The sequence below is a fragment of the Gossypium hirsutum genome, chromosome D04 (genome assembly GCF_007990345.1).
Source record: "Gossypium hirsutum isolate 1008001.06 chromosome D04, Gossypium_hirsutum_v2.1, whole genome shotgun sequence".
NCBI lineage: Eukaryota > Viridiplantae > Streptophyta > Magnoliopsida > Malvales > Malvaceae > Gossypium > Gossypium hirsutum.
The window spans coordinates 29722100-29733531 of NC_053440.1; the positions used below are offsets into that span (position 1 = coordinate 29722100).

An 11432-nucleotide genomic window follows, 5' to 3' on the forward strand; every position below is an offset into this window, starting at 1 on the left:
AAAGACAATCTATTTATTTTAATTGACAAAAATTAATTCTTATATTTTGTAAAAATGAAATTAATCCAATTATTGATAAGCATATAGACTTAAACTATTGATTTTTGCTAATATGTTATGTACATCTTATTAAAATACTTATTTTTCCTAACTATATTGTTGATTTTCATGTCAAGTATAAGTACTAAAATATGTAAATTACACAAGTGATCATTCAATTTTTAAAAATTTTCACTTTGAGCATTAAAAATAATAATATTTTTCATTTTAGGCATTATTATTAAAAACTATTTATATTTTACACTCTGCCGTTAGAAAATATTTTTATTTTGGTCATTTATCATTAATTCAATGTTATCATAAGTTCATTTTAGTTACCTAACTTTAGTAAATTCTCATTTTGGTCGCTTATTTTATTTTTTTAATTAATTTTAAACTTTTCATTTTTCCGTAAAAAGAAAAAACATGGGGTTTTACAGAGAATTACCAAGGTCTTTAAAGGAAACATGGGTTTTTACTGAAAAAAAACATTTTATCCTTTTCATTTCCTTTTTCCCCCTTATAAAATTAATTTTAGTTTTTTTTAGTAACAAGGGAAAACCTAAATTTTTCTAGTGAATTATTTTTTTTACAGGAAAAACTTAAATTTTTACAAGGAATTGAGTTACAAGGAAAACTTAAGTTTTACCTCCGTAGTTGAATAACTCAATTTCTTATAAAAACCCGGGTTTTAAAAAAAATATTTTAAAAAAAGAAATAAGTGACCAAAATGAAAATTTATTAAAGTTGAGTGACTAAAATGAGTGTACAACATTGAATTAATAGCGGGTGACCAAAATGAGAATAGTTTTTAATGGTAGTGCCTAAAATGAAAATAGTTTTTGATCACGATGCCTAAAATGAATTTTTATTTTTTATTTTTTGGTGCTTAAATTGAAAACTTTTGGAAATTTGGTGATCAATTGTGTAATTTACCTTACAAAACTTTGGCGGAGTAAATTTTTAAATTTGTTAAATAAAGAATGAAATTCATAATTAAATATATATGTTTTTTTTATTATAATGGAGTAGGGCTCTCTCCACATATAGCATTGAAGCTGGTAGAGGTAATCTCAGTGGATATAGACGTAATTGGCTTAAATTAGTATATTTTAATCAGCATTTTGTAAGTTATTGTCAGAATTTATGATACCCAATTTTTCATTTTCTTTGATATTCTATGTATTTAAACATGGGTATAAAATTATGATAAATTTAGATGAGCTGAGAGGTTCCAAGAGCCAAGTTTTTGGTCATTTACAAGTGTTGCTTTCACTTAATAGAAATGAAGTAGGAGCTTGTAATCAAAGGCAAACAGAACCACGACAAAACTACCGACTCACGAAATAAAAGTTTACTCTTAATCTCTCAACTAAACTCCACCTGACCTCCCTAATCCAACACTCCCAAAATTGGTCATTGCCTAAACCAACAACATATCAAAATGGACTTTTATATAGGGAATGAACCCGGACTTAATTGATTCATATAACCACACTTAATAAATGATATTCACGGATCTGATGAAGCTTGAATTTTTCAAGCTTGTCTGTAAGTTTGTTTTCCATTTATGTTATGTTTCTATGAGGTTGATTCAGGCAAGATGTAGAAACTGGGGGTTTTAGATTTTACAAACCAGATAGAGAGAAACAGAAGTGTGATTCTTTTATCCATTTGCCTTTGGATCAAAATATGATGAACAAAGTAGAATTCATGTCTCTTTTACCATACACTCAAAATTTGTGGTGTGAACAAGAAGCAAGGTGTGACAAAATTAATTGTGAAAGAAAAAGAACTACAGAAAAAACTTTTCTGATATGTCCTCACTTGGACATGTGTGCAAAAGAAGATCAATCAGTTGGTACAGACTGGATTAAACTCTGTTCAAAGGTGGAAGCAATTGCAAAAGCTTGGATAAAAATCGAGCACTGCAAGCAGATTATGCGTCTATTGTCCATCCTTGAGCAGCAAGTGCCTTCATCACCTGGCTAGCGGCCTCTGCTGTGTCATTTAACGGTGTATAGCTCCAGCTCTCAGATATCTGTAAAACCAACACATTCAGCAGGCGTGCAAAATTACATGCTTGAGATATTCCAGAAATAAGGCCAGGCAGTTCCAGTTGCTAGAGAAAAGTTGTGGTGGCTTTCTTTAATAAATCAGAAGGAAAACTGAAATATTACATGCATCGAAAAACTTACATCCTCTTTGCCAGTGAAAGGACAAACTGCTCCTCGTTCCCGCAGAGACTTTTGGAAGTCAGCAAACTTCCATGTACATCTCTCAGCTCCTATAACATAGACTGGTTTTCTGAAGCACAATGGATTGTAACGAGGATGTTCAAATTCAAAAAACCAATATAACCTGTTAAATAATTGGATGTGGCTTACAGTTTTCAAGACCTACCCTGTAGTGCAAGCCTCACTCAACATGCTTACCGAGTCTGCTGTGATAACAAAAGCATCAGCCCAAGCCAGATGTCCCATGTGTGGATTAGGACCTAAACAACATATCATCAATTGATGGGGTGAATAAACTTAGCTACCATGAAAAGGAGGGGAGGGAAATCTCTTAAGAAGACCAGAAACAGTTTACCTTCACCATCCCAAATGTAAACCTTTGGATTAGAACTAAACTCCTTCAATAAGATTTTTGATACCTATCAGTGTAATTCCCAAGAAGAATCCAAGAATTCGTTAGAAAACCAATAATGTCAGTTCTCGTTGACAAATTTGACAAACAGAAACTTTCAAAGTGTTTTTACCTTCTCAGGAGTCCTTCTCGAGAAAGATATCCTGACGCTGCCGCAACTCCATAAAACATTCTGCAGCATAGCTATTAACTGCTTTGCAAGATCCGCACCATATTGACAGCTGCCTGCGTAAATCTTTTGATTTAGCATATAAAAAACTACTAGATAAAAGTCTAAAAGGAAGGTTGGTAGATATTCTGCAGAAGATATAATTCATTCAATCTTTTAAACAATAATTCAATTAAAATGCTCTTATGTAGTGAAAAAGCCCTCATGACAAAATCAAATTATTACAAGAAATTTGGGGTTTGACGACTGGATATTAGACCAGTTCATTGATCAGATTCTTTTGCCCATATCATTATGAAAAGTGAAAAATATGACTGAAAAAAAGAGCATTTAAATGAGTTCAACAATGACAATGGAACATGATGCTGGTGGATATCTGTGAACGAGATTAAATCATTTTTTATTTTATAATTGCCATCGGATTCTTTAATAGTATGTTATAAACTAACAACATTCCTACATATACAAAGGATACTTTAATACATTTCAAACAACAAGTATAACTACAATAAAGGATGCAAATTAGCAAGTATCAGTTAACATAAAACAACTGTATTATCCAAAAAGAAGTTAGAGACTTAAAAAGATGATTGATCAAAATGATAACAAACTCAATGATGCACTAAATATTACTTGTTGGCCCTCCAATGTTGACAACAAGCAAGGGCCTTGCAAGCGGGGCCAGTTCATCATGCCAGACTGAAGCAGCACTTCTTAATGCAGCAGAATCAGCCGGATGAAGAGCTCCCACAGTGAGAACCTGAAATTCAGAAACTACCAATGAGCTACATACCAACCAACCAATGACAAGAGAAACTATAACTTTACAGCCATCAAAGATACTCCTATGTCAAGATGCATTCTCAGTATTTACAACTGAAATACATACCACATGTCTAGCAGGAGGTCTGCGAGGAGTTATCCACCTCCGGAGAAACCAAGGAATTTGTCTCTGTCCATGAGGAGTCAATGGATAATAATCATGCTGAGGAGTAATCACTAAATCAAACCTATTCAGCCGTGACCGTGGATGTTGTATCTGAAAATTGAATCAAAGAAAAATATATATAAAACCACAAATTGCAGTATGTGCATCTAAAAAGAAAAAAGTTTAACAGTATATATTAAATGTGGACAAATGGAGAAAAGACACAAAATGTAAATAAGTGATAATAATGTAATAAATGTAAGACAAACAGAGAAATGTAAAAAAAAAAAAAAAAAAACATATGATTACCGGCATAATGAATAAACAATTTCAGGCCATTTTCTTGGATTTTTTTCTTATGAGAAATATAAAAGCCAATATGTATCTGAAAAGAAATATATAAAAGGTTAAACATTCTGACCACCTTTTAAAGGTTGAACATTCTGACCACCTTTTAAACTTTTAACCTACTGTGAAATCACCCAGGTCTACAAAGTCGAAACAGTTGAATAACTTCAAAGGAAACATACAAATTGCCTTGTATATCAAGCACCTAGTGGGAACTCTAATACAAAATCTCATTCAAATATAAACAAAGAGGAAAAGAGAATTAAAAAAAAAAGGTTTAACCTGAACAAGAAAAACATTTTCTGTGGCTAACCGTTTAATGGAGCTCGCAACAGAAATTGTATCCCGACCAGACGCTATGACCAACAGAGGGCCCTCCCTAATAGAGTAAAAAAAAATAAGAAAATAATCACAAGAGAAAGAACTGCCACTAGAAGCTAAATCACATAGCTTCAACGTCAAGTGTCACATTGTGCAACAAAAAGTAGTAGCAAACAAAGAAATTCAAGTTGGAAGAATATACTTCTCAAATGTATCCCGTGCCATCATTGCAATTTGTTTTGCATCAGCTTCTATTACACTGGACAGCCCTGTAGTTCTCATATGAATTTTGATTTTTTTTTGGGGGGGGGTACAAAAAAAAAGGACAAATCAAAGACTTCTTCAACATAAAAGGGTGCCATCTTTGGTACTGCAATATGAAACCATATAATTTGAGAGCTGAAAACAGATACCAGTTTTTTCAACTGCAAAAGGAACCACTTTACTCCATCTAGCTTCCCCTTGAACTCCTGAATAGATGCAAATTTGCCTTATAACATAATCCAATTTTTTATGAAGAGAAACCGGAAGCCAATGTAGCCACTTATTGATTCCTCCTCTTGGCCTTGTAACACGCTGCATAATAGATTAAACAAATACTATATAAATAATAACAAATCAAAATTTCCCATTCCTTACAAATAGCTGTATTTCGATTTGAATCTTGGGACATGTAAAAGACACACAATAATTAGATTAAAAGAACTGAGTTTTGAAATGAACGGTCAAAAAGGAAGATATAAAGAGAAGCTTACATATAAAGTAAGACAACCCGAGAGGCCTAAAGCCCGAACCAAACCGATGCATTGATTCTCAGCTCCCGAGAAGCCATTTCCTATCACAACAACCCGTTTGATTATCCCATAAATCCCGGCTTCGAACACCTCCGCCGCGCTCCTCCGTCCTATGGGCGGTTCAGGAAGCCTTATGGGTCTCATGAGCCACCTCTGGAATAACCCAGTCACTTGTTACTTGATGAAGATCGATTGTCCTTTTAAGGAAACAGCGAAACGAGTCGAATTGTTAGTATTGTTGTTTGAATATTAAAACGGGCCCAAGAAAAGGCCACTATAGAACAATAAAGTCTTGGTGGACTTTTTTGAACAATAAAGGTCATTATATTTGGGTTTATAATCTTTTTAGCTTTCTTTTTCTATTGTTCTTTTACTGGGTTTTTCAGCTATATTACACGCATGCACAGAGAATAAACTTGGCCAGTATGGATTGATTTTTATAAATCTAGCCATTATATTTCATATTATTTATGTAAATTGTGCCTATTAAATATGGAATAAATTAAAATTATATAATTATTTATTTTATGTAAAAGAAAATTTTCGATCATTAAATATATATTAATGTAGACAGTATTTTAAATTAATATCATAAAAATATTAGATCAATTTAAAATTTTATATGCATGATAAGTATATATATATATAACAACTGTAAAAACATGATTGATTCAAAAGCCCAAGGCCAACGAGGTAGTGGGGAAGTTAGGGATTGGCAGGTCCTGTTCCTCTTAAATGGAAAAATTTTCATTTAAGCTCTTTATAATAAAATTATATTTTGCCCCTCCCAAAATGATAAAAAATGATTTAGTCATTTAAAATTATAAAGCTATAGGTTATTAAAATAGTGAAATTGCATTTTTACTATTTAAAAAAAATGCAATTTAATTCCACCCCACTAACAAAAATTCTAGCTTCTCTCTTGCAATGAGACATATACGATGGCCCAAAAACAATAGTACACAACAATTTCATTTACAAAAACAACAAAGAAACTGTACGAAACCGATATGAGAACCACAACCAACAACAATGTAAAATGAAGATTTATGACTGGACCATAAGGATTTAAACTTAACGTCTTGTATTGACTTGGTCCCAGCCTCTAGTAGCCTTTTAGTGCATTCATAGTGTTTGGGTATGATATTTTAGAAGGATAAGTCGCAAATGGGATAAAACATTTATAAGAAAATAAAATTGTAAAGACAACCAAGGAACATCCATCATCTTAAACAAAAAATAATTAAGTTTGAGGCAAAAGTGATCTCAGTCTAGAACACATGCCCATTGGCCTTACAATCATTTTAAGGACTGTCTATTTGCTTTATGCATTATAAAATTAAACGTTAAAAATTATTTGAGAAAAAATCAAGAAAAAGGAACATAGGAAAAATCAAACCCCTAATATGATATTAAAATAACTAAGAGAAATCAAGAAAAGGAAGAAAAATGAACAAGAAAAACTCAAACAAAGTTTTGCTTCTTATACAAAAAGGGAATAAGGAGATCATATAAAGGAAATGCTTAGTAAAAAAAAATTCAATCTTAATAAATATTGAAATTTTAGTTGTTGTGGTGAGAAATAAATTGTGCCACATTATTAGGTATTATATATTTATGACGAATCAAATAACGGAAGATGATGATGGTGTATAGCAATTCACCTAACTTAAGGTTAGGTGGAGAGCTATTGTGCAAGGTGGTCAGAGCTTGGTTGGAATATGGCTGATGAGAGGGAGAGAAAGACTATTGAAAGAGGAGAAAGAGAGAGAGTGTGTGTGTGTGTGTGTGAGAGAGAGAGAGAGAGAAAGAGGACCCCCCGATGTATGGGAGTTAAGGGTTTATTTATTCTAATATGGGATCCCAAAGTGCCACGTGTCACTATCCTATTGGTTGTCACAGTGTAAGTTGATGGATTATTCTTCCATGGTAGGCCTAGACTATACAACTAGGGTGGTGATTGGACACAATGTCAATCACTTTAGATGGGATGTGATATATTGATGATATTTTGGTCGGGTGTCATGCCTCACTTTGTAGGGGACATTTTGGAGGAAAAAAGAGTACTTAAAAGATTTTGGGATTAGAGTTTTATTGGCCAACTATGATTAGGGATACTTATCATTTTGTAAGATGATGTGACCAATGTCAGCGAACAGGAAATATTTCTAAGCATGATAAGACGCCTTAAAAAGGGATTTTGGAAGTTGAAGTTTTTGATGTATGGGGATTGACTTCATGGGGTCATTCTCGAATTCATTAAGAAATTAGTACATTTTATTGGTAGTGGATTATGTTCCCAAGTGGGTAGAAGCAGTGACCTTGTCGACAAATGATACTAATGTAGTCGTAAAATTTTTGCGTAAGAATATTTTCTTGAGATTTGAGACTCTTCAAGCACTCATAAGTGATGAAGGTTCACATTTTTGCAGTAAGTAAATAGAAAATATTTTATCAAAGTACAGTGTTAAGCACCGAATTGCAATTGCTTACCATCTGCAAGCCAATGGTTAAGCAGAGGTATCAAACCGTGAGATTAAACAAATCATTGAGAATATAGTGAACTCATCTCGGAAAAATTGGTTGGTTCAATTAGATAATGCCTTGTGAGCTTATAAGACAACTTATAAAACTCAGTTGGGGATGTCTCCATTCATAGTGTTTACAGAAAGAACTATCATTTGCCAATAGAGTTAGAAAAGTGAGCATACTGGGCAGTTAAAGAATTGAATCTTGATCCTAAGTTAGCTAAACATGCTAGGTTGTTTCAACTAAATGAATTGGAACAATTTAGATTTTTGGTATATTAGAATGTCAAGTTGTACAAAGAGAAAAGCACCGAATTGCAACTGCTTACCATCCGCAAGCCAATGGTTAAGAAGAGGTATCAAATCATGTGATTAAGTAAATCCTTGAGAAGAGAGTGAACTCATCTCAGAAAAATTGGTTGGTTCAATTAGATGATGCATTGTGAGCTTATAAGACAACTTATAAAACTCCATTGGGGATGTCTCCATATCATATTGTTTACAGTAAAAACTATCATTTGCCAATAGAGTTAGAAAAGCGAGCATACTTGGTTGTTAAGAAATTGAATCTTGGTCCTAATTTAGCTAAAAACGCTAGGTTGTTTCAACTACATGAATTAGAGTAGTTTAGATTTTTGGCATATGAGAATGCCGAGTTGTACAAAGAGAAAAGAAAATTGTGCCATGATTCCATAATTAAGAAGAGCTTTGTACCGGGATGACAAGTGTTACTATTTAATTCTCGACTAAAATTGTTACCAGGAAAACTTCAATTGCGATGGTCCAATCTATACACAATTAACTGTGTGCTAGCCAATAGGGCTATTGAGCTTGCAACAAAAGATGGACAACTATTTTTAGTAAACAGACAAAGAGTAAAGCCTTATCTTGGGGGAAATGTTGATAGTTTCCAATAAATTTGATATTAGGATTGCGTTGTTTACAAAGTTGAGACTAGGATCATGTTGTTAAAGAGGATGATGATGTTAAAGAGTTAATGTTGGGATATGGTTGAAGTTTGAAGTAGGTTTAATGTTGGGATATGGTTGAAGTTTGAAGTAGGTGATACCACTATCCTTTGAACTTGAATTTTTTGGTTTTTTTGGTTTTATTTTATTATTTGCATACTTCTGCTTTTGATTTGTTTGTTTGTTTTTTGTGTAGGTTACCTACTTTAGGATAACACAACATTTTTGAGCTTCAAGGAGGAGGTGGGCAACCTCGATTTTACCTCACATTGCCTAATGATAACTAGTGAAGTCCTTATACCTCTTAATTATTATTGGGAACACATTGAGGACAATGTGTGATTTAAGTGGGGGGCTACATAGAATTTGCTTTACTTTATTTTGTGTTTTATGCGTGTTAATTTTAAGTTTTAGGAAATTTTCAAAAAAAATTCTTTGTTTTATTTTTGTTTGTGAATGGTGCTTAAGCATGGTGGATCTGAATAATTAGTTGATTTGATATGATATATTGTAATTGAATTTTTTTACTCATATAAATTTTGCATAAAGATAGTTGAATTCTATTCTTTTTTAGTCTAGATTAGTTAGATCACTTAGTTACATTGTGCAATAGAGTAGAAGTGGTTATTATATGTTGAAATACTAGATTTTATGTCATGTAATAAATAAATGTGTAGATCGATGTGTACACATGTTTGGAATTTTATGTCATTCATGGAATTGTAAATAGAAGCATGTTTTGAATCTATATTTGTTGAGATGTCGAAGGATAACCTAAGGCATTGTTTGTTTAGCCTAGAGTTGAAATGACTACCTTTGGTATGCTATAACATTCCTAGTTCCCAATATTTCGAGCCATATTTTTCGTTCTTGATGAACCTCTATCTTTGAGACTTTGAGCCCAAAATTGAGTATGATATTAAATCCTTTCCCCATCTCATTTTGTTTAATTGCACTTTTAATTGGACATCAGACCATAGACATTAAGGGTTAGGTAGATACATAATGGTGGTATCGTATTATGCACTTGAGTGGTAAAAGTGAAAAGACAGTTTAATATAGTGAGTATAGATCTTGCTTAAAAATGTTGAAATGAAAAAATTTAAGTGAATAAAAACAAGGTAAGTGATAAAAGCTTTTAAAGAGATTAAAAACATTGAATCTATTAAAAGCATTATGAGTAAAAAGAGTGATCTATTTTGAAGTGTGCTCAACATTGAAATTTCTTTTGAGCCTAAAAATAACTTTTTTGCTTCATAGTGCATTATTTTTGCTAGTTTTTTTTTATAGTTATGGATATTTAATTGTCTCTTCCAACATTTTGGAGAAATAATGGAGGGAAGAGAAAGAGAAATAAGGTGGTGAGAAACATGGTTGTCATTAAGGGTGAGTAGGGAACATTTGTTGAAAAAATTCGGTTTAAAAGACAGTTTTTTGTCACAGTGGAAAATTAAAAATTGAAAACCTAGTCGGTCTGTGATATTTATAGCAATAAAATTTTTCTTGAAAAAAAACCTATGCTTTAAGTGAGATGAATCCTAGACATTACTGACTTTCAATTGAACGACCTTTTCCACTATTCTTGTACCACCAAGATTTCATATAACAATATAATAGACTAGTAATTATTAAGTATTAAAACTTATGGACTCAATCATCGGTAAACGAGGCTTCAAAACCACCATTTTTAGTATCATTGAAATCGAGCCATTACAACACATCCTAAGGAAGTGTTGCTAATCATCACTTAGCACTGTGTTGTTTGGTTGTGCCAGGTGTTCGAGATCTATTGGTTGTTTCCAAAGCGTGTTCTAGGAACTTCCTAAGGCTTGTAACAGTTATAAAGTCCTCGAGTTTTTTGAGCCTACCAATCAACGCCCAGGGTCAACATGCCACATCATCAGTTACAAAATCTATTATTTATATAATAATATTTTTATAACAAGAGAAATGATTGTATGAAACTGTGATTCCACGTCATCCTTATTCCTTTCCAATAGGAGAACGACAAATCAAAATTTTCCTCTTGAAAAAAATTCAAATTCAACTGAAAATGCTAAAAATTAGGAGGAAAAATCTGATTTGTTATTCTCCTATTGAAAAGGGATAGTGATGACGTGAAATCACAATTTCATACAATCCCTTCTCTTTATAACAACTACCAAAATCTATGACTATTACTAGAATTCCTATTGAAAACCCAATTTTATAACCAAATACTAAAATTCCTATTGGAAATAGAACTTTGTAACCAAATGCTTTGTAAAAATTCTTTAAAAAATTATTAATTAAAAATTGTAAAAATTATAATGCCAAAAAAAATAATTTTAGAATTTTAATGATTTTTATAATTTTTTATCATGTTTTAACAAATCTATTTATATAGCAACATTTTATTCGATATTGAAATCTATAATATATACTAATATATCTATTTATATTACAATATCTCTATTGATCCTTACACATAAAATAACTTCTAACAAATTGATTTAATAACACTTCTTACTAATTGTTGAGTGTTTTCGTGAGTCTTCTCTTTATGGAGACCAATTTATCTATTTATAAGGCACAATCCCTAGATGTAACATATTAGGTAGGCCTTCATACATGCCAACACGTACCCCTGAATATAAGTTCGCTTGCATGATGACGCGAACCCATCAAGTGTGAACTCATACATGCGAA

The 11432-nt window shown here is 32.2% G+C and overlaps 1 protein-coding gene across 2 annotated transcripts; it reads right to left on the reverse strand.

Moving 5' to 3' along the window:
• Positions 1-1685: 1685 nt before the first annotated feature.
• Positions 1686-5579, reverse strand: LOC107899764 (mitochondrial fission protein ELM1). 2 transcript variants are annotated; one of them, XM_016825556.2, is made up of 12 exons: positions 5210-5579; positions 4868-5030; positions 4657-4723; positions 4447-4512; positions 4257-4338; positions 3747-3896; positions 3491-3617; positions 2801-2913; positions 2632-2695; positions 2443-2536; positions 2238-2346; positions 1686-2080 (listed from the first exon to the last, which is right to left on the reverse strand). In XM_016825556.2, exons 1-12 carry the CDS (start codon positions 5390-5392, stop codon positions 1979-1981), a joined length of 1320 nt encoding a protein of 439 aa, XP_016681045.2. In that variant the 5' UTR covers positions 5393-5579; the 3' UTR covers positions 1686-1978. The 2 variants fall into 2 exon arrangements, with proteins under 2 accessions (XP_016681045.2, XP_016681046.2); XM_016825557.2 differs by lacking the exon at positions 4257-4338 and having other exon boundaries at positions 4416-4512.
• Positions 5580-11432: the final 5853 nt, after the last annotated feature.